Source organism: Malus domestica, chromosome 08 (assembly GCF_042453785.1).
Source record: "Malus domestica chromosome 08, GDT2T_hap1".
NCBI classification, from domain to species: Eukaryota; Viridiplantae; Streptophyta; class Magnoliopsida; order Rosales; family Rosaceae; genus Malus; species Malus domestica.
Window position 1 is genome coordinate 3707754 of NC_091668.1, and position 27683 is coordinate 3735436.

The window sequence follows — 27683 nt, forward strand, 5'->3', positions numbered from 1 at the left end:
ACAGTATCGCGTTTTAGTAGCATAAACAAGTCACTAAGCAGTGTCAAATCAGAAGGATCTGATAAAAATCTTAGTCCAAATCACTCAGATCGTAATAGTTACGAAGAAACCAGATTTGATATATTCCTCTACATATATATCTCTAATCCAATTTGTTCTACTGGCATTGGCATCCATGAATCCATTCCAAAAAAATGAATCTGTCCAGTGGCCTCCACTGTGCACGTTGACTCTTTTGCGTTGTGAGTGAAAAAGGAAGAAAAAGAACATCCTGCAAACCCTGATCTTTTGTGAATGCCAAAGGCCAACACAGTGGAATTGAACATCTGATTAGAATCATAATTTGGAATAAATAATAGGAAACAGAACTTTGGAATTTTGAATCCATCAAATTTTCACACCATGCATGGATGCAGATATGCAAATATGCAGTAGCACTATGAGAAAAAAAAAAGAAAAAAAAAAGAGACATTATCCGAATATTAGCCAAAGTTTGTATGCGCATAAACTAAGAAAACGACTCGAGTCCGCCCTAGCAGTAGCCTTTACTTCTGAAGCAAATATCTACTAAATTGCTCTACGAAAATGACATAAAACTAACTTAATTCCCAATATACCTGAGAAATACAACTTTTAAAAGTGTGAGAATATATGCTGCATCCAGGATGTTGCAGAACTCACTGCCCCAATTTAAGATTTGGTTTTTGTCCAATGTATGTATATGCTTAGGTACATGAGAGAACTTGCTTTGTAATAGTTGCAACTCTCATGGTGCATGTTTTGAGAGAGATAGATACAAGGGTATAGATTACAATCGGGAATAGCTAAGAATCCCCCCAAAATACTAAAGAAAAACATACCTGAAATGGAACTAATATTTCTACACCAGGCATGTCACTCCTTAGTATTGTAGAAACAATCGTCTCATTATTTTTTTTTTCTTTGAGCAAACACTTATATTTCTCAGAAAGTAATACAATACATATATGTGTGTGTGTGTGTGTGATTTGGTGCAATGCAGTATGTGACCACTGATGTATGAGCTAGTGCTAGTTCCCTTGTCTAAATCAAAAGGAGAATCATATATTAAAAGGATAAGTACGTCACAAAACCACTCAGGTAGTGGGAACAAGTGCGTCTTTCTCCTTATTTTCTATGTTGGCAGAAGATTCCAACACTAAAACCTCACCATGGTTTCTTTCTTTCTCTTAATTAGATTAGGTTGGACGCTAACCTTTTGTTAAATATGAAAAAAAAATTGGCTTAATCATCATGCATCCTATCCAATGTATCCCTTACAAGTACTGTACTATCCAATAGATTATTACTATAATAATAATATATTTCACATCGTTGGGGCAATCCCTGCATATGTATTTTAATTAAATCGATACGATATTATTCTCCTCTTTTAGTTTTAGCTATATGAAGTTTAATTCATTATAGAACTATCATCACTTACCAATTAATTACTTTTTAAAAATAAAGTGGCTGGGCAGAAACCCTAATTGGTACTGCACTCAGAGTTGGGGATGTCAATCTGAATTTTTTATATATATATATCTGTGTGCGCGCGCAAGTCTGCAAAGGCTTTTTGATGAAAAGATATGATCCTTTCCGGTAATAGTTTTCTAGGTACAAATGAAAAAAAACTAATTAAGTGGTTAAACAGGAAGGTTAAGTACAAAAGCTGAATGGATCTGCTTAATTATCTGTTTGAGTTTTGTGATGAAAAGAAAGGTGATACAAAAGTTAACTGTGGCGATATATATATCTCCTAAGTGGCTTTCAGCGACAGAAAGGGAATATATATTTGACGGGATGAAGTAAAAATGGTCTCAAATCGTGTTTAAAGGCTAATTAATATTTAGTAATGGTTTAGGCTTATATGCACGAAATTAAACTACAATTAATGTAGAATATGGAATCCATGCCACAGCACAAAAAGGAGAAAGAATATTCCTTGTTAAATACTTAAAAGCGTTGATTAACATAAAACACTTTGGTACATGTCGTGCTTATGTTGATAAAGTTCATATTCAAGCAGTAATTTGGGTACCAAATGTCAGAAAACAGGGAAAGAATAAAGTTAACTTCCCTATTAAGTTTGCGTTCTATGCATGTCCCATTTTCGTTCGTAAATTTTGCAATTAAACCATGCATATTTTGATTGACCAAAAAAACAACCATGCATTTTGGTTTGAGATCATGACTTACAATTTTTTATTAACCATCACATTTTGATTTCTAACTATTATGAAACTTGTATAATTCTGATCACTGTATTTATCTCTCAAATTGATTTTGATCAATATATGTCACATGTCGATCATCAACGTTCCTCACCTTTTTTGAGACCTTATGTTGTTAATCAAGTAGTTCGATCGTGTGAGGCTCGCATGGGTCAGGGTGAGATGACAATAGATTTGATGATGCAGCCAATCAAAAAAAAAAAAAGAGGGATTTTCCCTTCCATTTCCGTTGACCGTACGCCACGACAACACCTTCGACCCGGTTCTAATTCCGGCCATTTCCACCATATTTCCAGGTGATCTTCAACCATCCCACACCTGCCTCCTCTTCCATTACTCCCCATCCATCTACCATCTTCACACAATTTTGAAGGAATTTTAAGCCAAAAAATCATATTCAACGAATGTTATTTTCCCTTGTCACGTGTCGATCCTCGACGTATGTCGGAATCGAGGCGTGACAATATATGTTTCCATAAGTTAGCAATCGCATAGCCCTTCTGTTAATATTTTTAACGTCTAACTGACAAAAGGACTAGGATTGCTAACTTATAAATAATAAAATAGCAACCAAATTTGCAGAAAATAAAACACAGTGATCAAAATCGATCTTAAACACAAACACGGTAACCAAAATGTTCTTTAATCCATTTCTTTTATTTTGGAGGATCTGTAATATCAGGGCCGGTTTAAATGTCTGTATGACACAAAACAATTTTTTTTTTTTGTCGAACACAAAACAATTAGATTTATGATTAATTCCCCATAAACCAAAATATACATACACAAAGTAATTTCCCTTTTCTCTACTTGTCTGACTTCTAGCCACATATCTTTTTGTCATGTGTGTAAAGGATCCATTATCATTGACAGCATTCATTTGTAAAAAGAACTATTAATAAACACACAGATGAACTCGTGAGTCATGAAAGATGCTTAAAGATGATAAAACCCTATCTAGCTAGTTACAACATCATGCAGCATGCATGCCTTCCTAGGACGAACCAAATAAATAATGAACTCATCTTACTCATCTTTGATCCCTCACTGTATATGAGGAACTCGTGTGCTGTAACAGAAAAGAAAAAGGAAAAACATTTCGATCATCGTCTAGAGAAAATTGCAACAATTACGTACGATTACTAGTCTTATGTATAAAGCATCCGCATGCGGGTTTTTCCCTGAGGTTTTCGAACTTGAGACCTTTTCAATTACACATAAAGTGTTGAAATACATATACAGATAGAGATATATAGGGTGGGAAAACGCAGGGCCAAGTGCCGGAGGCAATGGGACCTGCTGGCCGGAGAGGGTAGCAAGCAAAGCATAAAGTGGTGGCAAGCAAAGCATAAAGTGGTGGCTGTGTGATCATGCTGATGCTGACAGAGGTGGGGGATATATTACGTACAATGGCAACGCACCAAAAAAGTCATGATCCCCCACAACATAATTTTCTCAATGTTCCCTGGCCCCTACTCCCCCTATGTAGTCACAGTCTCCACCTGATTGATCTCATTGTAGACTATGTCTTACAATAGGCTAGCAATAATGTAGCTTGACGATAATCAAATATAAGACCTCTCACTTATAAGTGATGAGAAATATCATTAGACCTAGTATTAAGTGACAGCTAATCCTATCAAGTCAATCCAAATCTACAATTTATACTTCCTCAATCAAGTGTTAACTATCTTATTTCTAGTATTCAGCAACAAAGCATGTGTCGATTCTACCACTTACCAACTAGTTTTACGACTAAAACTCGCATGCGACCTATTTCATACACCCATATCTCTCTATTCTCTCCATCTATCAACCATGCATGCAGTATGTTTCGTACACTTCTATCTCTGTCTCTTTTCTTGTGTTTTCTGGTTAACCCCCTACGAAAATTCAATTGGCAGCTTTTTAAATCTGGATTTCTTAGTTCATACAGCTTTTGGAAAACGAAAGTTAGCTTTCCTTCCCTACACAACCAAAACCCAGCTCAAAAAAATCTGGCAAAATCTATTTTGTTTTTTAAAGGCTGTGTAGCATTATTTGCCTATCATTTATGATATTGATAGCAAAAAAATGTTTAGATCATGGAATATATCACTACATCAGCAAGAGCTACATGATTAAGACCTTACAAAGTATATGCCCTAATCGTGCTTGAAATCTCTTTTAAGTGGATTACATAGATTCAAGAAGCATGTTTAAGTGGAGAAGTGGGATTCCTACATAAATAATTATGGTAGTTTGAAATTGGACACACCATCAATGAGATCACTGGGCAAGTGATGCAAGTTTTGCTGCCACTTTAACCACCAATTGCCTATTCCTTTCTATCCTTATACAATGATTGTTGTCATTATCATTGGATACACACAATCTAAATTTCCGACCAATTAACTTAGTGGGATTTTACTGTGGCTTCAGGTATGGACCCAAGCATGAAGCAAAACCTTAAAGCAGAAGAACGATGTACGAGTGCATTATTATTACGACATCCTAAGCAACCGACACAAAGATGTGTAAATATTTTTTCTACTTAATATTGTAAATGATAGTGGTGCATTCGTTTCATGTAAGTTGATATGCTAAAACAATGTATTTGTTAGACTTTGCCTTGTAATGGAATTCAATGTGAAATAGTAAAAAGTGTTTAGTTACATCATTCACCCAAAACATTCCGTTCTAGAAACATCATTAGTGTAGGTTAGAATAACAAGTATATATTCCTCACCCCACATCTCCAAAAGTAACGAGTACAAATTACTGTTATTAGTTGAATTATGTTCTTCAGGTACCCCCACTCTTATCAAGGTAATAAGTTAATTGATCTCTTCAAATTAAGAAATTCTAATCCATTTTAGTACAATATTGACAATTTTAATCATTGGACAACATAGTGACCAAAAATAAATACAATGAAAATGGTTATTGGCCAACAGAAGTTGATTACTTCAGCAATAGGCACCACCTATTTTATTCTTTTTTTCTTAATTATATTGGAGCACTACTATATGTTGCTTTATTCTAAATTTTAAAAAGGTGTAACTGGACTCGTTTGAAATTACTTTTAAAATAACTGAAAATACTTTTAAAATAACTGCTTTGGGAACCAATCCTTGAAAAAATGGAAGTGAATCCTAAAAAAACGCTTGAAGTGATTCCTGCAAGAAGTATATAATTGGTTTTTTTTGTAGAAAACACTTAAAGTGCTTTTGGAACACAAAAACAATTCACCAAAATTGTTTTCAGTCAATTTAAAAGTACCTAAAACGAGTATTATATAGCTTTACATCGATGGATATCTTAATAAAATTGTTACAATTTAAACTTCCAAATAAATAAAATGGTTAAAATGGTCATCTAATAGTATTGTTCCATCGTCAGACTCTTGTGCATTCAATTTTTAGATAATGAATCTGAACCACACATCATGGCAAAGTTTTATTTTGATCAATAATTTAGAGTATTTAAACTCACAATCTAATGAATTTAAATATTTTACTACTAAATATGACAAGAAAACGTTAATAAATGTCCTTGGATCTTCTTCAATTTATTCCGTTCAACAGCTGAAAATAAAGAATGTTGTGTAAGAGGTAAAAAAGAGTATCGATAGCACCACCCAATATATATCCATATCTTGGCCCCAAGAACCATTAGTTCATATATTTTTAAGAAAACTAATGAAAAATGCTTGAAAACTTTGAGTTTTAACAAAGGGCAAAATAAAGGGTAAAGTGAATAGTATCATGATTGATTTTTTAGTGTAAAAATGTGATTTTTCATTAAAGTAAAAGTACCAAGAGTTTTTCGTTAAAATTCCCAATATTTTTTAGACCCATAAACCCTTAATGCTCCATCGGCATGATCCAACCGTGAAGTACACACAACCAAAAAAGGCCATTAATCCGTGACACCATTGGAGGAGTAGAAACACATACTTTACCTCCGCTATAAATACCGTAACTCACCACCTCCGTTTTCATTAGCTCAAATTTCCTCACCTTCTTTACATCTACTCAAAAACCTTCCTAATTTCCAAAACTCCAATTAAAAACAAAAATATGAGAACTGTAATTGCCTTCTCTACTGCAATTCCGGCAACGAAATCCCCACTGGAATCATCACTGCCGCCAACTCCTACAACCATGGGGCAGCAGCAGCGCTCGCCGTGGCATTCTCCGGTGCCCTACCTCTTCGGAGGCCTGGCGGCGATGTTGTGTCTGATTGCTTTTGCTCTGTTGATCCTGGCATGCTCTTACTGGAAGCTTTCGAGTCGGCTGGAGGACAGAGAAGGCGGCGAGGGTGACTTGGAGAGCGGCGACGACGAGAAAGGCGACAGGTCGAATAAACCAGTGAAGGTGTTCGAGGAGAAGATTTTGGTTATCATGGCGGGGAATGAGAACCCCACTTTCTTAGCCACGCCGGTTTCGGTTTGCTCGAAAGCTGCTTCTTTCGGCGGCGGCGATGAGAAGGTGGTGGACGGTCAGGGCATGAGTAAAGACGGAGAGAACGAGGAGATTTCTGAAAAAGTGAAAGAGGAAACGGGGTCCCATGATCACGAAGAACCCGAAAATATTCGAAACCGAGACGATGAATCGGAGACTCAGCCGAGGAGATTACAAGAAGAAGTCCAACATGAAAACCAGTGAGCTCAACTCAGCTTGCTCTGTTTCAGTTTTGGCATGTTTACGAGAGAGAGAGAGAAAGAGTGCTTTGTTCTTTCTTTTTTCGGTCTCCTATGTTGTCGTTTTTTCTTTTTTCTGGTGGGGTTTTTGGGGAATTTTTATGTTTTTGATCCGAAAATGTAAATTTTTGATGAGATTTATTAGTTTTGATGAGATTTAACATTAAAATATAATTAACTAGTTGATGTTAGAGGTTTTTGTTCTTGTCTTCCCATATTAATTTCTTAATTAGTGGCGTATTGTACTAATTAAGAAGGATCATTTATCTTTCTTTGCCTTTCTTCCCCACGCATTTTTTCAAACATAGGAAAGGTATGGGTTTGGAGCACAAGAAGTTCTAATGATGTTGAGTTTCATCTTGACATCTTGAGTTCAAATATCATGAGCAACAATGGCACAAAATTAGGAACATAAAACAAAACTAGTTACCCATCGAAACCATATTATTTAAATCTTCGCTTTGAATACCACTAACTCAAACATTATGGGAATGAAATTGGTATAAAATGTTGTATAAAGAAAAAAATATATAATAGGAAAAGGAATAAAGCAAAAAATGAAGAAGTTCTCAGAATGAGTGCAACTAGAACATCTAAGCACCGATTTCTCAAGTCTATCATGCACATATAATATTTTGTAAATAATCAAAAATACTGATACATTACATTCCCGTTACATAAGTTATTAATGAAAAAATGGTACACCTCCCAACTTCTAATTCGATGCCTAGAAATTTTAAGGTTGGCTTTGTTCGACCTAAATAGTTAAAACGAACTGTGCTAACCTGGAAAAATCATGGATCAAAGTTTTTGTTTACTTGAACCTCAAGGAATCTTCTGCACGCTACTAACCCTTATGCATATGTTAGGCATGAAGGAATTCCTTGTATTTATGTTGGGCCTGAAATTCACATTTTCGGTCATGTTAATGTTTGGACCCGATTTTGCTTGACTTGGCCCATATACTATAAGTTGTTGGATGAGAGAAATATTAAGGATCATGATTGGCTTCCGGATAAAGGTTGAATTAATCGCATAATCTATCTAGATTCAGAGTCTTAGTTGAAGACGACGAGACTTGATGGTGATAAGGTTTCGGGCGAGAACAAATCTGAGTATGTTTAAAGAATATGCCTAGAAATTGGAATATATCAGAATTTTACAACTAAGCAGACTTGATCATCACAAAATTGCAGCATAGAGAGGGTCATTCAACTTAACACATAAACGCAAATGTGCTACACAAAACCTTGCTCTACGTGAAACTTTCTCACACCTCTGATAAAAATACTAACTTGCTGAACCTAATGCAAACAATCTTGAACTTAGTAGTGAATTGAATAGCCTTGTCTTCATATACTAAAACTCTAGGCCGAGAGTGCTCCTTACTCAGTCGTTGTCGCTCAGTGCAGAAGTCATCAATGCGCTCTACACCACACCACCACATCCATTTTACTCGTTCGACCAAGCTCGGTCATAAGTTGGTACAACCGCATTTACAAAACTCATCAATTGTTCGACCTGCACCCCACGTAAGTTTTGTAATTTCTAAGGTCAATAACCGCATAAAAGAACTCCACAACTCACATGGAAATCTTCTAAGACCATCTCCAAATGAAATGTCAAAAATGTTACATAGACATATAACTGTAACAAACGACGTACCAATTACTTCAACTAAGATGTCAAAGTTGACATGGAAAAAAGGTTAAGATGATATGGACAAAGAGATGTCAAATTTGAAACTGCCTTTAAATATGGTTTTTGCTATTTCCAAATACATTCCACTAGCCTTACATTAAATGTTAGCATATTTAATTATTATTTTATTATTTTTAAACTAACAAAAACTTAATTTTTATTATTTTTGTTTAAAAGAAACATAAATAAAACAATAAATTTTAACATATCAGATGAAGAAAAACAAATATTAATAATATATCAAATTATCAATTCAACGATCTTTTGAATTTGACGTCTCTTCTGAAAAAGTGCTTAAGTGAACGCATGTTGTAGTAAGACTGCAAGGCTGCGTTTGACAAGTTGGATGGGGGCATTCAGACTGGAGCACGAGAAAGCTGAGGTCAGACTTGGCTACATTCTTGGGAGGCATGAGAGAGATACACGCGTAAGTGTCTGATTGGGTTCGGGTCCATTGGAAAGCTACGCGTGGGCACGAGCCGTTGAATTGTCCGGCGCGGCGCCACGCGAAGGCGCGTCCCCTCATTAATCATGATATCGTGATTACAGATTACAGTTCACACAGTTCACAGAAGTCAGGTGTACATTTGTAACTGTAGGCGTGCAGGTACAATATTCTTACTGGAGTGTGGTCCATTAAGTAGGTAGAGGGCCGGACCAACAAATAAAAACCAGTAGCCCAATTGGGCTATTAGAAAGAAATCACATTAGGCCCGACCCGAATACAAAATTCGTCCCTCGACTTGGATTTTTTTTAATTTTTTTTAATTTTTATCAAACTGAATTTTACTTGAAATTGGTGGATGCAAAATTAGCTCTTAGAATATGGATTACAAAGAAAAGAAATTTTTTTATTTACATTTTTAGAATATATAATTATGAATTTTACTTCAACCAGGGAGATGTGATTTTAAAATTTTATTTCACTTTTTCTTTAAATGACGGAGTCCACTCTCTGAAAGTGTAATTTATATTTTTCAACCAAGATAAAAATTTTATATTATATCCAACGAAGAGCTTTCCAATCAAGGAAAAAAATATAAAAAAACCCATTTCAAAGCATTTGAAATCTCACATTGGCCATTGGAGATGCTCGTCTAATTGTAATTCTCTTCGCACTCTCAGAATAAAAAAAACAATATTGGCAGAAAATGATTAAGAGCTCGTTCGAAAGTATTTTTAAAATGGTTGAAAGCGTTTTTTATAAAAATATTTTTTGAACCAATTTTTAGTAAAAATAAAATTGAATCTTAAAAAATGACTTGAAATGCTTCTTATAAGGAGCACACAACTAATGATTATTGCAAAAAGTATTTTAAATGTTTTGGAACCCAAAAATATTTTATCTACTTTCAATCATTTTAAAGCATTTCTAAATAAGCCCCAAATTCAAAATTTCGAATGCTCGTCTAAGAAAATAAATGTACATTTCTTATTAGGTAGTAAATCTATATAGCAATCTCATTAAAAGCAAGCACAATTTATTGCCACTAAAATTCGAATCCAAAAATTGCAAAAGTAAAAAAAGTCAAACTCAAAAAATTCCAATTACAATTGGCAGTTACAAAAATATTAAATGTGTTTCCAAAAAAGACTGACAGTGTGAAATGATGTTATCACCTTTTTCTGGGTATATAAGGAAGAATAATGTAGCACTCTTGAATGCTACATTGACAAAGACAAAGATGAAGGGGCAGGCTTTCTTCTCTCTGCTTATAGTCCTCCTCTTGGTTTTCTCTAATGGTAAATAGAATTCTCCTATCTTCGTTTCGTACACGATTATACTCCAAACTACTTTAATTTATGAAAAAATGTATTCCAAATTCAAGTTCAAGGACAACAGACGCACTGCATTTTTGAAATCCCGTCATCTGTTTGAGAGAAATTACATTAATTAATTACGTGTTTAACCATGTTTTAACATCTTCTTGTTTGCGGATTAGGTACATTGCAAGGAGAGGCAGAACAATCATGCTCCAAGTCCATCCCTCTCGAGGGTTGCTCAAAAGAGGAATGTGTCTTGGAATGCGTTAGACTAATTGGCGTAAGTATCAACGGTTGCTGTATCGATGAACATACATGTTGTTGCATAGAATAATGTATTTTTCTCCATCATCGACCGAGGAAGTAATCGATAAGGTAGAAACTAAGAGCTGATAGAGTAAATGATTATGTCTAAAATGTTATTTCGACTTATCAATGAATAAAATTCGGCTCAAAAGCTTGCTCATGTGTTTTTTATTTTATTTTATTTAAATACAAAGGTATATTTATGCAATTGGGTGGGCGAATTGTTCGAACCGCCATCAATGAGATTCAAACTTAAAACCTCTTAGTTACAGGTTATAAGTGAAGAAAAATATCACTCGACTTTAGTGCTGAGTTACTCTCATATGATGAATCGGAGACTCAGCCGAAGAGATGTAAATTTTTTATGTTTTTGATCCGGAAATGTAAATTTTTTTTGAGATTTATTAGTTTTGATGAATCGGGTAAATGTTTTTGCCCGATTCCCCTTTTTCTAGTATCGCTTATGTCCAAAGAAATGGTTGCACCCAAACAATTCAAAAAAATAATCTTATTCGAGGATGCATAGCAAATGCAACAATGTTTTTGCACTAGACTAAGGGGAGGGGAGAGTTTGAACCCGGACGCAGTGGATTTAAGATAAAATCTTATTCACCAAGACAATCCACCCACTAGCTAACAAACGCAACAATTAAACTTCGTCAACAAACGCTTTGATTACTTCTTACCAGAAACTTCATCCGGGGTTTTGGTAGTCATCTGATCGACTGCATGAACTGTGTTCTGAAGCTCCTCCCATATGGCTTTGTACACCATCCTCTGCCTATTTACAGCCGACTGTCCCTCGAACAACGAGGAGACAACATCAATGACCACATGTCGGCCATCCCCACTCAGATCTTCTACGCTAACGGATTCAGCATTTAGCTCCTCCTTGATCTTTTTCTTCATGGACTCTATGAGGGGGGAGTCGATGGAGCCAGCATTGCCCACGCTCGAGGATCGAGGACTGAATCTCCTCACACCACCATATTCCAGTCTCATATTCCTCCTGTTTTCATTGCTGATTGCTCTATGGTGCAGCAATACCAACTGTGTTTGCCTTGGTTGAGAAAATAAGGATGGTAGAGCTCGACTAAGGAAGCAGGAGGCTAATAACACGTACGGACGCACCATCATTGACTTCACCGCCATTTTTCCCTTTCTACACTTCTACTTGTAACCCTAAATCTCTAAGCTACGTATGGTTGCACTCCGTTCTTATGCAACAATTGGGCACCTACACGAATATGATGGTGCAAATTAAAAATGCAAAGAATAAATCATATAACATCAAGTTTTGCTAAACCAATTTTATATGAACATTACTCCCTGCAAGTTCGAATAACAGTCAATATTAAACCATACTGGGATTGCTGATTGCTTCTGAAAGCGCTTCTAACTATGTTTGGCAGAAAAACATAAAAGTGCTTTTACCCATAATCTCTTTTTGAAGAAGCACTTGGAATTTTAATACGAAACTCAACATGTTTGTAATACAAGCTCTTATGAGCTTATGAGCAGGTTTCCTACAGAAGCATTCCCAAACAATCACCTTATAATCTGTTTCGAACTGCTTTTAGAATGCTTAAAAGCGCTTTTAGATAACCAACTAAAAGGGCTTCTTTTAGCATTTGGCATAAGTGCTTTCAAGAGAAGCACTTCCAAACTGCCCTTAAACTACACAATCTCCAACAAGTTGCAAAAGGGTCCAAATTTTGGCTCACTTGGAAGTGCTTTTAAAATAACTGAAAGTGTTTTGGTGAAATTATTTCTAGGTTCCAATAGCACTTGAAGTGTTTCTACAAGGATTCACTTACATTTTAACTAATATTGGTTCCAAAAGCACTTTCATCAACAGTGCTTGGAGTCATTTTAAATATACTTCCAAACGAACCCTCTATCATTAGCTATAAACCTGTACCAAATGAAATTATCATTTACCATGTGTTGCTGAATCCTTCAACTAAATTCACATTAATCTTCAAAACTCACACTACCAAATCCAGTGATTAACCTATTTAACCATATTCAATTAAATCTTGAGTAAACCCAGCAAAAGCAATCCGCTATTGAAGCCGTAAAACACTAAAATCAAAAGGAAATTCCACAGCAGAGGTTAAAATATGAAACTCTACAGCAATTCGTAGGTTTTATTTACAGAGTCAGAGAAATTTACTGACCTCGCGGTTTGAATACTCTCAATGAGAGAGAGAGGTTGGGAGGAACGGAGCGGCAGAGCAAACAAGAGGAACGAATGAGGGGAAAAAAGTTCGTTAGGGATTTTCAAGGGTAATTATGTAATTTTAAAAAGAATAATGGAATATTTACTAGCAATTTGATCTGAGCTGTTTAATTTTCTTTAGGTACAAATCCGACGGTACAGTCAATAACTACGTCATCTAAAACATATGCTTCCACATATGCCAATTAGTATTACGGTCTAATAGTATTTATCTTCACTTGTAAATGAGAGGTTTTAGGTTCAATTTTCGCCAAAAATGAATTTAAACCACATTATTGTTAACCCATTATGAAGCTAAGCTCATCCACTTCCCCATAATATATATATATATATATAATATCGTTTGTTCAAAAAATAAAAAATAAAATAAAAACATAAATGCAACAAAAAACAAAAGGTAAGAGAATATGAACCAAGACGAGATTGTGATTTCGGATAATAATACGTAGCGTGATGAGATCGGTTAAAAGTCCTATTTGAATTTATTTATTGAAAATAATGAATACGAAGTCTTACATATTAATAACGTCATCTATTCATAATACTTAAATGACTGTAAGTGGTGGATTGACATGGTGATTATTGTCTTCCTTTTCAACCTCTTACCTCCCAAAATCAATTTTTTTTCCACTCATTTTAGTGTAAAATAACTATCGCATGTGTCTAAAAATAATAATACATAAATGACTAGTATCACGTAATGCTTCTATTAAAATAGAATAATGCTAAAGAGACTAAATTTTTAAAGCAAATTATGTGTCACTAATTAGAAAAAGCATGTTAATAGACACTTAATTAATACTACAACTACATCATTTAATTTGTAAATTTGGTATTCTTAGCATTACCCATTAAACTAAAGGAAAACTAATGAAAATGACTTGAAAACGAAAATGACAAAAAGATGTTGTGAGTAATAGTACCAAAATTGATTTTTAAAAGTAAAAAAATGATTTTTCGTTAAAGTGAACATGATCTAAAATGTTTCGTTAAAATTTTCTTAAAATAATCTAAAATCATTTGATCGTTTTAAATGAATTTTGGTGACTGAGATTAGAAGAGAAGAAAATTTGACAGAAATCGTTTTTTAAAACGTTTTGCTCATGTGCACCGCGATCGCACCAAATCCTCTGACTTGAAATATATGCCGACATACATAATAAATCTTTTCGAATTGTATGTGCATTATTAGTAACATTTTTTCCATGTGTGGCAAATCATTTGTTATTTGCTATGTATAGTTGAGGTGTTCATTTGTTATTTTTGCTATCTACCCGTGGTAGTTAGGGTGTGCCCATACGACTAGAGTCGTACTCAACATTCTCGTACAACTGTAGATCACTCGACAATTGAACATGAGAATTACACGAGTGTACTCTCGACGGGTTCGAGATACTAAATAGTTCAATTTCAGAAATACAGACTTACAGAGTTTATCACAAATACTAGACAACTCCGTAGTGATTGACACAATAGGTTTTAGTGATTACTAGTAATAGTGGTGTCTTCGCCCTATAAATAGAGTAATGATATTCATACCATATTTTTGTACTATATTTTCATACCATTTTAGATAACATTTGACGTGGACAGTCACATTATTTGAATTAATTAGATTTTAAAATTTAGTTCATTATTTAATAAACTAATAATTAAGAAAAATTAGTTAATTAAATGATGATTGTGATATATGAAGAGTCTTTTTCTTTCATTTCCTTTGGTTTTACAAAATTTTCAAATGATGTGGCTATCCACATCAGATGCCATCTAAAATTGTATACAAATATAGTAGGAATAACGTTACTCTATAAATAATACACCTCTCCTCTCACAATCAGTTGAATTAACTCTTAGGGTCAATTTTTCACGCGCAAGTTGGCGCGTCATTAATTTGAAGCGATTGATACAAATTAATCCACATACATCAACGGTCAAAAATACATCTGGTAGGAGTACCCTAGCGCTTCCTAACCTACAAGACAGTCGATCTTCTTCTTCCTACATACACAGCGTAGGAGATGAATTGTCTGCTTTTCCCAACTCATCTTCTTTTATTTTATGTGGTCACATCAATATTTTATATTAATTTTTTATAAAAATAATAAGATAAAAAGAATAAGAATATAAAATGGTAACATGTCTTAACTGTTATCATAAAAATAAAAGAGGATGAAAAGGACATTGAGATGGGATGGCAGACAATCATCTCCCACAGCGTATGGCTATTCCATTGAACACCGACTTTTTGAGCTCAAACTCGAGCAACGCGTGGGCCACCGACCCACCATTATTGTGGGCCCCTCAACTACCCACGCTATCACGACACTGCGAAAAAGGTGAAGCAAAGGAAACTCGGAAGCCAATGCAGACCATGTACCGTTGACCCCACCTTATGGCTAAGCTTCGCCCACGTATCGCCCCCTCATTGGTCCTTACCTAGATATCCAGGGCCCACAGGATAGACACCACACACTGAATCCAAACGCACAAAAGGAGAGAGAAGGAGAGAAAGAGAGAAGAGAGAGAGAGTCTTTGTGTGTGAGTGACAAGAGTGAGTGCTATTTACGAAAACTATTACATTGCAGCAGATTTCGGTCATGGCATCGAAGCTCTGCGACTCTTGCCAATCGGCGACGGCGACTCTGTTCTGCCGCGCCGACTCCGCCTTCCTCTGCGTCAACTGCGACTCCAAGATCCACGCGGCCAACAAGCTCGCCTCCCGCCACCCCCGCGTCTGGCTCTGCGAGGTCTGCGAGCAAGCTCCAGCTCACGTCACCTGCAAGGCCGACGACGCCGCCCTCTGCGTCACCTGTGACCGCGACATCCACTCCGCCAACCCTCTCAGCAGTCGCCACGATCGAGTCCCTGTCACGCCGTTTTACGATTCCGTGAACTCGGCTGCAGACTCGGTCCCCGTCGTCAAATCTGTCGTCAACTTCCTCGACGACCGTTACTTGTCCGACGTGGACGGAGAGACCGAGGTGAGCAGGGAGGAGGCCGAGGCCGCCTCGTGGCTGCTCCCGAACCCCAAGGCGATGGAGAATCCAGATCTGAACTCGGGGCAGTACTTGTTCCAGGAAATGGATCCGTATCTGGATCTGGACTACGGGCATGTGGATCCGAAACTTGAAGAAGCTCAGGAGCAGAACAGCTGCGGCGCGGACGGCGTCGTTCCGGTGCAGAGCAAGAACATGCAGCCTCTGCTGGTTAACGACCAGAGCTTCGAACTCGACTTCTCCGCCGGCTCCAAGCCCTTCGTCTACGGCTACCACCACGCTCGGTGTCTGAGCCAGAGTGTAAGTCCTCTCAATTTTCTCCGTTACCAAACAGATCCTAAGAAAATTTTGCATTCAATATCTGATCCTCTGCTTTGCGCCTCAGGTATCATCGTCGTCCATGGACATCAGCGTCGTGCCGGATGGCAACGCGGTGACCGCTGCTGTGGAGACATCGCAACCGGCGGTCCAGCTCTCGTCCGTGGATCGCGTGGCGAGGGTGCTGAGGTACAGAGAGAAGCGGAAGAACCGAAAGTTCGAGAAGACGATACGGTACGCTTCGAGAAAAGCGTACGCGGAAACTCGGCCGCGAATCAAAGGCAGGTTCGCGAAGCGCACGGAGGTGGAGATCGAAGCCGAGCGGATGTGCCGCTACGGCGTCGTTCCGTCGTTTTAGGTTAATAATGTAATTAACCGGTAATCAAGCTTTGTAATTTCGTTTTTTTTCCCCGGGAAATCGGCTGTGGGTGTAAATATCGGTCGAGATCCGGTGTACTGTACGATCCATGGAATCTTGGCCGACGATTTTGTACCAAGTTTTTCTTCTGCAGTAATGAAATTTTAATTTGGTATTGGGTCGTATCAGAATCTGGATTGCTATTGGTTTTGGTGATTAGCATTAGGATTAATTTACTATATTAGGGACATTAAACTATTAATTTACTATATTAGGCAACCATTAAACTATTAATTTATTATATTAGGCAACCTTAATTTGCTAAAGCCCACATGCTTTACTTATTTAATTGTTAATTATTTCTTTTGTTCATAGTGATTTCTAGCGTCTTCCATTAAGGTCGGAGAGCAGGTGAACAATGTTTTCTGGGTCCCATTTGATTGAGCCGTGAGAGACTCACCTAATTATCGTACGGAATTTGTGTGGCGATTTTTTAAATTAATAAGTACTATGAAAATAAAAATCAATGTTATTGTATTATTGGTTGGAAATAATGTAACAGTGTGTTGAAAATATATAAGCAAATGCATAGGCTTTGATTTTTCTCGATCTTATCATCTTAAGTAAGGTGGAAGTTCCGCACGCATCCTTACAACGACCCAACTCGTATTTAAAAAATTGAAGTTTCATCTTAAAATTAACTGACCACATAAAATGCAATTCAATTATTTATGAACACATAAAATGTCTCTTATTTTTTCGATACGGAATTCATACTCGCAAGACTACGTTCTGACTGCGGCTACCTCTTCATGATCCCACCTAATGGGTCTTTTTGACCGAACACTAATGTGATCCTCTCCGAGATGAAGAAACTTACGCACACCATACTCCATAACTCTTAAAATAAAATAAGTTGGATAAATATATAGACTCGCAGTACTCCCGTTGTATATAAAACCCAAAACTCAGTTGCTCAATTAGTAGCACAATATTTTATACGACAGTCTATATATCAATTCAACGGAAGTACTGTGAGTCTATATTATACAACGGAAGTACTGTGAGTTTATATATTTATTCAACTTATTTTATTAAAATGAAAATTACATTTCCGTACTGTCTACAGTTTTGTTGAGTTTTTGGTTTTTTTATTACCACTCACTCAATTGTAGACTGTATATAAATATATAACACTGAAGAAAATTAATTCCTAATGTTATAAATATATAACATGCCCGCCTTGGTAAATTGGTAATGATACTTGAATGAAATTGGATATGTTACAGCTAATTTCAATGGACTTGGATTCTCTGCCCTCCCAATTCGGTGCCCTCTCCGTGCCCTTCTGTTTTTGTGGTCACGGTTAAGCCACGTCAATATTTTATATTACTATTTTTTTTTATCTTATTATTTTTATAAAAAACAATATAAAATGTTAGCATGGATTAACCGTGACCACACAAAATAGGAGGGCACGGAGAGGGCACCGAAATGGGAGCGCAGAGAATCCAAGTCCAATTTCAATAGTCCTTACGTGTTAGATATGTTAGAAATGAAAAGATATTAATCATTTTGCATCAATTCCTAATAAGTAAACACGCCAGCTAAAATAAGAGTAGATGAGTTGGATAGAGAAGGAAATCAAATTGGCAATTTTAGTTTTATTTAGTCTCAACGGTCATTGGAACTTGAGGATAGAATAAGAGTCAAACACTAAACGGGTGATTAACTGCATACATAAATTAGGCCCCGTTTGCTTGGAAGGCGTTTCCACCACATTTTTCTTCCTTTTGCACACCCTTATTCATTCCTATCTTTTGAATTGAACGAATCAAACGAGAATCAAGAGTTTTAAGCAAATAGAGTGCGCCGAAGGAGAAAAACGGGGAGCGGATATTACTTCCCGAAAAGAAGACCTAACATTTCAAACAGTTATATAACAAAAGAAACACTCGATTTACAGAAAACATAACGAGAAACACTTTACATACACATTGACATTTTTCTGCTACACTTACCAAGTTCTATGCTAGAGGCTGATGACATGTAATACATATTAACAGCCCGATAAGTTTCGATTATGTCTCTCTATCCTTGTTAACAGTACATTGCTACCATAGGTTTTTCTAAAACTATACCGAAATTTATTGCAACCCCGCCTACCAATCTGGAGCTCTGGTAGGAATCCAAGCACGTTGCGCCGCAAAAAGGTGGTTAGCCAGAATTGCTTCGTGAGGAACCCCCTTGGTTAGCCAGGAAACGCACAACAACGCATGTGATGTTATCTGCACTCCCCCTCTGATATGCTTCCTGCATTAGCCTCTCCGCTGCCTGCTTTGGGTCCTGAATTGGTTTGATCATTGCGACGGCCTCCTGGAAAAGAAAATGAATGATCAGTTGCCATACCAAGCCATCAAGACAGTTTACTAATTGTGACAAAACCGTATAATCCCAGCAAAGGAAGAGAACACCACCGCCACCGCCAACGTTGTTGGCAGTCCCACATCGGTGGGGGAAGTCAACAAGTTACAAGGGTGGCTTTAAATATGATTATCTTACTCTAACTAATACCGAGACCTTTTATAGTAAAACTCCACACCTGACGGATTGGGCAAGTGATAAAGTTGGGACAGTATCAGTGTTGTTAGAGTGCCCCCCGGGCCCGTCGATCAAAAAAATTTCAATCCAAGGTTACGAGCCCGTGCAAGCCAAAGGCTTGTCACCAATAAGTGTGGGCTTGGAAACAAGCTTGGACTCTTAACATAGAGTCGGCCTCTGAGTCCTTAAGCGACACTTCCTGAAAAGATTAAAAACAAGTTTGGACTCCATTGGAGCCAACATCTGAGTTTCAATTGCCGATGTGTGGATCTCCATGTGTGAACCACTAAATGGGGTTACACGTGAGGGGGCGTGTTGGCAGTCCCACATTGGTGGGGGAAGTCAACAAGGGTGGCTTTAAATATGATTACCCTACTTTAACTAATGCCGAGGCCATTTGTGGTAAAACTCCACACCTGACGGATTGGGCAGGTGTTAAATTTGGGGACAGTATCGGTGTAGTTAGAGTGGGGCCCCCGGCCCCGTCAATCTAAAAAATTTCAACAACTGCATCGAGTAGTTAAGTAGTCAAATGCTGAACAATAATATTTTGGCAAGTACAGAACAGTAAATAAAACAAAAAGTCGGGCAAACCTCATTGGTGACAACATCCCACAGTCCATCACTTGCAAGGATAAGGAACTCAAGAGAGTTGTCAATCTTTTCCTCCTGCCAAAATAAAGCAAGTTAAACAGATATCCCAAAAAGCATCAGACAAATATATATATATATATATATATATATATATATATATATATATTATGTATGTATGTGTGTGTGTGTGTGTGCGCGCGCGCGCATATGGGTTACAATCTGGTGACACATGCTTTTGACACACATTTTGCAATGCATTTCAACGATCCGAACCATCTATATTTTAGTACATGAGAATTTAAAATTTTTTACAAGAACCATGTTTTGCTCAAAAGACTCTTGAACACCACCATGTGTGTGTGTATCAATATATTGACTATTAAATATCAACACAAAGGATCAAACCTGGATTTCTGGATCAGCAACAACATACTGCTTCAACAGCCTATCACCAAATGCACGAGAAACAGCAAGAACACCTCCAACTCTCCAAGTTCCTATTATTACAATCTCCATTGTCAAGAACACACTCATATGCCATTTCATGAGAAATCTTAAAACAATGATAAACCTTACCAGCCCACATAACAAATCCTCCTGCATCCTCAATCCGTTGCCGCTCATCAGTCTGGTCTGGCTTGTGATCTCTTGAAGCAGCTATAGCTGCAGGATACAACAGAATAAGAAACATGTGAACACTATAGAAAATAGACAAATGATCAACAAAAATCGCTATAAGGATAAAGTTGCAGAACCCTATATCCTTTTAGGTCAAATCATTTTCTTCCATACAGAGCTAAGATATTAGCGGTCAAAATTTCTCTCTCCATCCAGCGGCTATCCAATCTCACCAAACAATTGAGATAGGACACAGAAGTCCCTTCACCCTTGAAATTGTAGTGTTTGGTACGATTATTATGCTAAAACACAATGGAAGTGGGACAGTGCAAAGGCTTACCGTTCCCACCCCTGCATATCACAGCTCTAGAATCCCCAACATTTGCAACAAGCAAACGGTCACCAACTAGGATTGCAGTAGAAGCAGTTGAACCAGCATCTCTATTCTGATTATTTTCTGATTTCAGAAATTCAGAGTCGGTATGGCTGTAAGCATCAGCTGCAGGAACAGGGAAATATTAGTTCTGAATACTGTTATTTACTTCCAAAATAACAAATTGTAAAGCATTAATTAGAAGCAACCATAACGTTTCTGGTTACTAGTAAGAAGACAAACCTATAGCAGATTTGGTGTCAGAGATAAATTTTGGATGACTGATCAAATTACTGAAAAGATTTTGCTTGACATACTCAGCAGCACGTGCACCTCCATGGCCTAATTCAATGAAAGCGCAGCATTTTCAGGTTACCTATCTTCTTATTTCCAAAGGCATGCTATGCAAGTATATGATGATCAATCTTCTTGTTTTCAGAGGTATGCATGTATATGATGATAGATGTATATACATATACTAACAACATATTAATATATATCTTCTGTGTGAGAGTATGCTTATGAACAAATGCACTTATGAACTTCTAATCACCAACCAGCCAATAGCACATGAGCCATGAACAAAATGACAGCAACAATAAAATAATAGAAAGAATGATTACATAGACAGTCAAACCAGATGGAAATACAACAGAACTGCTGTTCCATGAAATAAGATTCAAGTCTAATTAGCATTTTAAAGTGAATTAAGCATGTAGAGCTTCAAGTATCCTCCCTAGAGGTTCATCTTGTCAGAAGATCACCACGACAGTGTGGTAAAGAAGATATTCCACTGTCCAGCTAGAATAGCTCAAACCCCAAGACCAAACTGGCAAGTGGATCAAGGGTCAATTATGAGGCAAAGTAAAATCCAGTAAATATTTGTAACGATAAATGATCGTACAACTACAATATTATTCAGTTATCAAATAATAAACCAAGGAAAACGAATGAAGATTATACCAAAAATAGAAGGATGGAAATTAGCAGAGATCAAATACATATCCACACACCCACATGCATCTGCCTAATTGTGTATACATCCCATCCTAAGCATGATATTATTTACACTTATCAATGTGTGTGCATGGGCATGCATGTGCGTGTAGAAAGAGTGAGAGAGAGATGGATATACCATCGAAAACTCCAAAAAGACCAACTACTTCTCCCTCAACACCATCAATTCTTGTCTCATAGAAGTCTTCCATAGAAGATCTTTTCCCTGGAGAGCTTGCATATCCATAGCTGAACTTTCCATTCTGACTGTTGCCACGTTTAACAACACACTTAATGAGACAAATCCCAAATCATGGTTGAAAATTCTATGTAACAGAAACAGTGTTGAATTAAAAGGGAAAATCATTATCCAATTCCAATCTCATATTAAAGAACCAAATTTCAGGGATCAACACATGGAGGGAAACAACCGACTCTTGAGCAAAATTGGATATAAACTCCAAGTTTCCCATATGAGTTCCATTCTTGTACACACGCTAACACGTGGAGAAATAAGCTGACAAATAAACACAACTCTCTAGCAAAATTGGATGTAAGCTTCATGTTTCCCATGAGTTTCATTCTCACACATGCACAAGTGGAGGTAAAGAAAAAAACGGCTATTATGCACGCAATCATAACGGCAATGGAAAGCTTTTTTCCGCTTGTCCACAATAACAATATTCCAGAGAATACCGTTCTGAAGATCCAGCAAACGCAAATCATAAAAATTAATTTGCACAACCTTTACATTTGTCTGTGACGAACATGACAGGCCGTAATTAGGCAGACGTGCAAACAAGGGCACACCCCGACATGAAAAAACATATATTTCAAGTTTCTTCGATCATGCATGTCATATCATTTTCCTCTCTTGTTTTTGTCAAACATCTTTAAATGATTGGTGAATAAACTCTATCACCCTTTGCCCAAACTATCCAATTAATATCGAGATATATCACACACTTCAGAACTAGTGGAACATCCAAATCACCATCACCAAGACCAGGAAAACAACATAGGTCATCTCACGAAGGCATACAACATACAAAAAACACATCATACCACCCAAATCACACGCCAAAACTTCCTTCAAAATTAGAATGCACACATTCGTTATGACATAAAACCCAAATCGAGAATTGCTTCCTGGACAGCTAAAAAATGACACAATAAATGTACCCAGGAATCACAAATCACAATTACACAAAACAAAACACAAAATCTAAAACCTCCCCATCACGAATGCGAAAATAGAAAGAAAATATGACATATGAATCATGATTTATCTCACATGCTTACCAAACACAACAAAATACAAATAAAAATTAACAAATAAATCAAACAAATTGCACCAAAACAAATTACAACAATCCATAGAAATAAAAGGTAAAAAATTTAGATCCAAACAAAAAATTGATAAACTGGAAAAGTAAACGACCTGAGGCCGCCACCGCTAACGGGTGGATCATCAGCATGGACCTGGGTCGAAGGTGACAAAACCGAATTGAGATAACCCATCTTCTTCTTCTCGCTCGAATTCTCAAATTCCCCACTTCTTGTTTCTTTGAAAATAATAAAATACTGAAGAAAAACAGCTCCAGCAATTGCTATATATAGAATTAAACGACCAATTGTTTCCACGTCAAATGATAATTAGCACTAATCACTCGAGGATCATATCTGAAATCATAAATTCTCAGAATTTAACCTGCAAATCACGCCAGAAATCAAAATTAAAAAAAAAACCCAAAATTTCTCAGATATTAAGAAATTAAATTAAATTTGATTAAAGACCCAATTCACGGATCTTGCTGTTCGTCAATGTATAGCTGTAAAGGAAACACCTTGGAAAATGAATGTGAAATTTTAGAGAGAGAGAACCTGAAGAGAAATGAAATGAAGGTGTCATGGATGGAGGAAGAGAGCAGTGACAGAGAGGTAGAAATTTAGAGAGAGAAAATAAAGGGGAGGGAAGAAAAGGACGACGAGAGTGATGAGATACGAGCCAAAGCGGTTTCTCTCTCTCCTCTTCTATATTTGGTTTCAGTTTTTTGCAAACGCAAGCAGAGGAGGAGAGAAGAAGCGATAATTATCACGGGAAATTATTGAAATAGTCACTCGGCTTTAATTTAATTAGACTAATCCACTTTCAACTAAAAAATTTCGAGCCTTTATCTCTCCATTTATCATAAATGAGTTTTTTTTTTTTTGTCAATTTCGTTAAAACTTCGGTTAAAATAAGTAACGTGTCATACACATGAGACTGAATCAAGGCACAAATAAAAAAACTAAATAAGAAAATTATAGTAAGGGTTTCTCAACTTTAACATATTGGAGAAATGGTCCATCAATTTTATTTCAATTAGAGCAATGATTTCTCAACTTTAACCCAATTATAACGATGGTCATCCGAGAATGACTCATTTTAACGAAAGTTCTTACGAAGTTGGCCAAAAAGATCATAGTTGCACATTTTAATGAATTAAATGGCTAATAATCATGAATTTTTACTTGAATGACCTTTGCTTGAAGTTAAAGTTTAGGTACATAACTATAATTTTCTATAATAATTATTAGCTATTAAAAAAACTGAGGAAAGAAAAAAAAAAGAAGCAAAGTTCATGAAAATAATAATTTTGATGATTAAAAATGAAATTAAGATAAATAATAAGGGTTAGTTTTGTTTGTTTGTTTTTATTTTTTTATTTTTTTAAAGGGGACAACTGGTAATAAATCACGGTTATCTATCTTTTTTGGAGGCCGGGAAGACTCATAAAGATATTTCAACATCTTCCTTACCACAAGTCGAACTTTCACAATAACAACGGATTTTGAATCCAAGATCTTTAGTTTTTAGCTCGAAGGAAGTCTCAGTTAGTTTTGTTTGTTGGGTTCGTCCGAAAAAGTGGAACAGGTCATACGAGTCGCCTCCTGCATGAAGCGAGCTTTCACGTGGAGGCTTGAGAAAGAGTCAAATGTAATACAAAAAATGAAATGAATATAAATAGGAATGCAAATGCAAATGTTATGACTTTCATTTTAAGTCATTTTCTTTTGAATTTTAGTGAATTTTTGGTTGCTTGTTGGAGTGGCTTTAGGGTTTTTTTTTTTTTTTTTGGAAACTAGGTTTTCTGTTATTTGCATCAGTAAAAGTTGACTTCTTTTTGGCGAATCAAATTATTACATTTTATGTGTAAGAGAGAAATTTCGAGAATGTTGTCTTACTAGGACAGTTTTTATATACGGTGAAATAAGTGTGAGTAGAGTAATACTAATGAGAGGAGTCAGCAGTTGGGCACTGGATTCCTTCAGACCTAGAAAACGTGCAACACTGAGTCTAGGTTTGGTTGTAACATCCTACATTGTCCAGGGGAGTAGATCCTATAAGCCTTATATGTATGCTCTCATCTCTACCTAACACGATGCTTTTTGGGAGCTCACTGGCTTCGGGTTCTATCGAAACTCCGAAGTTAAGTGAGTTCGCGCGACAGTAATCCCATGACGGGTGACCACTGGGAAGTTCTCGTGTGAGTTCCTAAAAACAAAATCGTGAGGGTGTGGTCGGGGCCCAAAATGGACAATATCGTGCTACGGTGGAGTCGAACCTGGGATATGGTGGGAGCTCGGGCTAGGATGTGACAATTTGGTGACCTGATTGGTCGCTCCTCTAATTGAAGTAATGCGCCCCTTTTTCGTTGCCTAGGTTTTACCTTTGGAATATCCCAAAGAGGAATTTTGCTATATAGAAAGGAATTCTGTCAAATATTTCTTCCGTCTCCCGCCTAATGCGCGGTGATACTTGATTGACGACTAAAATACATATAGGTCTCATGTTTTAGTGGAAAATATTTTACGAATGACTTGATCTGGAAAGTGTTTCGATGTAAGATCCCACATCGCCCAGGGGAGTGATCCTTAAATGTATATTCTCATCCCTATCTAGCACGAGGCCTTTTGGGAGCTTACTGGTTTCAGATTCCATCGGAACTCTGAAGTTAAACGAGTAGCACACGAGAGCAATCCCATAATGGGTGACCCACTAGGAAGTTCTCGTGTGAGTTCTCAGAAACAAAACCGTGAGGGCGTAGTCGAGGCCCAAAGCGGACAATATCGTTCTACGGTGGTGGAGCGGGCCCGGGATGTGGTGGACCTCGGGCCGGGATGTGACGATTGGTATCAGAGCTTGACCTTGGCCGTGGTGTGTTGGCGGGGATGTCGGGCCCGTAAGGGGAAGTGGATTGTAAGATCCCACATCGCTCAGGGGAGTGATCCTTAAATGTATATTCTCATCCCTACCTAGCACGAGGCCTTTTGGGAGCTCACTAGCTTCAGATTCCGTAGGAACTCCGAAGTTAAGCGAGTAGGGCGCGAGAGCAATCCCATGATGGGTGACCCACTGGGAAGTTCTCAGAAACAAAACCGTGAGGGCGTAGTCGATGTCTAAAGCGGACAATATCGTGCTACGGTGGTGGAGCGGGCCCGGGAAGTGATCCGCCCCGGGCCGGGATGTGACATTCGATACAACTTTTTCTCTTATATTTACTGCATAATTTAACATGCATGAAACTTTCTATTCACGTTAACTATTTTGCAAAATTTATCCCGCATTGGTGAAAACCCCTTACTTTTGAAATGAATACGATAGCTTTATTGCATAAACTCAATAAGATAACATATCTTGGTTGAGAACATCTCAGATAACATCTTGGTTGAAAACCCCTTATGGTTGTTCTATATTTATTTTATAAACCAATTTACAAGGAAAAATAAGGCAAATTAGTAAGCTCTCCCTCTCTCTAAATGTAACATCTCACATCACTTAGGGGAGTGGATCATGTAAGCCTTATATGTATATTCTCATCTCTACTTAGCACGAGACATTTTGGGAGCTCATTGGCCTTGGGTTCCATCGGAACTTCGAAATTAAGTGAGTTCGCTCGAGAGGAGTCCCAGGATTGGTGACCCATTGAGAAGTTCTCGTTTGAGTTTCCAGAAACAAAACCGTAAGAGCGTGGTCGGGGCCCAAAACGAACAATATCGTGCTACAGCGGAGTCGAGGCCGGGATGCGGTGGGGGCCCGGATGTGACAAATTTTTCACGGAAGGAAAAAATAGTTTATGGTAGACAAACTTAAGGACTAGTTCTATCAATTTTTATTGTCAGAGACCAAAGTGAAGAGTTATGACAATTTTAAGAACTATTTAGACAAAAAATTCTTAATTAAAAGAACGAAATACATCTTCTCCAAATCTTTACGAAAAAAAAATTACCAAATCAGCAGTGAGTGCGTAAGATGATGAGTAGAAGTAGGTTAGAGATTTTTACACCAAGAAAAATACCAACTTATTTTCTAAATTTAATTATTTTTCTTAATTGTAACCTGCTCTAATTTTTAAAGCAAAAACCCCACATTGGATCTTAATAAATATTAAAAACACCAGCCGACCAAAAAGAAACATTAAAAACACCTTAATCATGTACATGTTACTAATAAAACTTATAGTTTTCCTTGCGATGGTCCGGGACGAGGTAGGACTTGTGATATTTCGGCTTGGGACACATTTTATTTGGCAGTTTTGTGGATGTTAAATACGATTTGATGAGTTACTTTTTATCGGCATTGTATTAAAAAAGAGGGGTGTGCTATCCACACACCTCTTTTTACTTCTCACACACCTCTTGTTAATTTATGTCTGTTGATCTTATTCAATTCATCCGATCCGACGGCCGAAAACTAAAATGGTGTAGAAGAAGTAAAAATAAGTGTGTGGATATCACACCCCTAAAAAAGATTGGAAGATCCCCTTTCCAACTACATGGATTACCTGTCCATAAAATCCGAAAGATCCCAAATGAACGAGGACAAGAATGAGATGC

At 37.0% G+C, this 27683-nt stretch overlaps 4 protein-coding genes and 1 long non-coding RNA gene across 5 annotated transcripts; 3 read left to right on the forward strand and 2 right to left on the reverse strand.

Annotated features, from left to right (window-relative positions):
* Positions 1-6129: 6129 nt before the first annotated feature.
* LOC103449069 (protein GLUTAMINE DUMPER 5-like) lies at positions 6130-7127 on the forward strand. Its single transcript, XM_008388342.4, has one exon. It carries the CDS (start codon positions 6314-6316, stop codon positions 6899-6901), a length of 588 nt encoding a protein of 195 aa, XP_008386564.3. The 5' UTR covers positions 6130-6313; the 3' UTR covers positions 6902-7127.
* Positions 7128-10304: 3177 nt separating this feature from the next.
* Positions 10305-10858, forward strand: LOC139198194 (uncharacterized). Its single transcript, XR_011583467.1, has 2 exons — positions 10305-10380; positions 10581-10858. It is a non-coding gene; the product is annotated as an uncharacterized lncRNA (long non-coding RNA).
* A 342-nt stretch (positions 10859-11200) lies between these two features.
* LOC103449064 (protein BOLA4, chloroplastic/mitochondrial-like) lies at positions 11201-13034 on the reverse strand. Its single transcript, XM_029106724.2, has 2 exons — positions 12888-13034; positions 11201-11944 (listed from the first exon to the last, which is right to left on the reverse strand). Exon 2 carries the CDS (start codon positions 11857-11859, stop codon positions 11383-11385), a length of 477 nt encoding a protein of 158 aa, XP_028962557.2. The 5' UTR covers positions 11860-11944; positions 12888-13034; the 3' UTR covers positions 11201-11382.
* A 1994-nt stretch (positions 13035-15028) lies between these two features.
* LOC139187403 (zinc finger protein CONSTANS-LIKE 4-like) lies at positions 15029-16796 on the forward strand. The gene is made up of 2 exons (XM_070827173.1): positions 15029-16245; positions 16331-16796. Exons 1-2 carry the CDS (start codon positions 15547-15549, stop codon positions 16619-16621), a joined length of 990 nt encoding a protein of 329 aa, XP_070683274.1. The 5' UTR covers positions 15029-15546; the 3' UTR covers positions 16622-16796.
* Positions 16797-18541: 1745 nt separating this feature from the next.
* LOC103449062 (probable protein phosphatase 2C 59) lies at positions 18542-23950 on the reverse strand. The gene is made up of 9 exons (XM_008388337.4): positions 23688-23950; positions 23245-23514; positions 21943-22070; positions 21051-21149; positions 20775-20933; positions 20393-20479; positions 20222-20313; positions 19817-19891; positions 18542-18997 (listed from the first exon to the last, which is right to left on the reverse strand). The coding sequence occupies exons 2-9, from the start codon at positions 23322-23324 to the stop codon at positions 18839-18841; spliced, it is 879 nt and encodes a 292-aa protein (XP_008386559.1). The 5' UTR covers positions 23325-23514; positions 23688-23950; the 3' UTR covers positions 18542-18838.
* Between the last annotated feature and the right edge of the window lie 3733 nt (positions 23951-27683).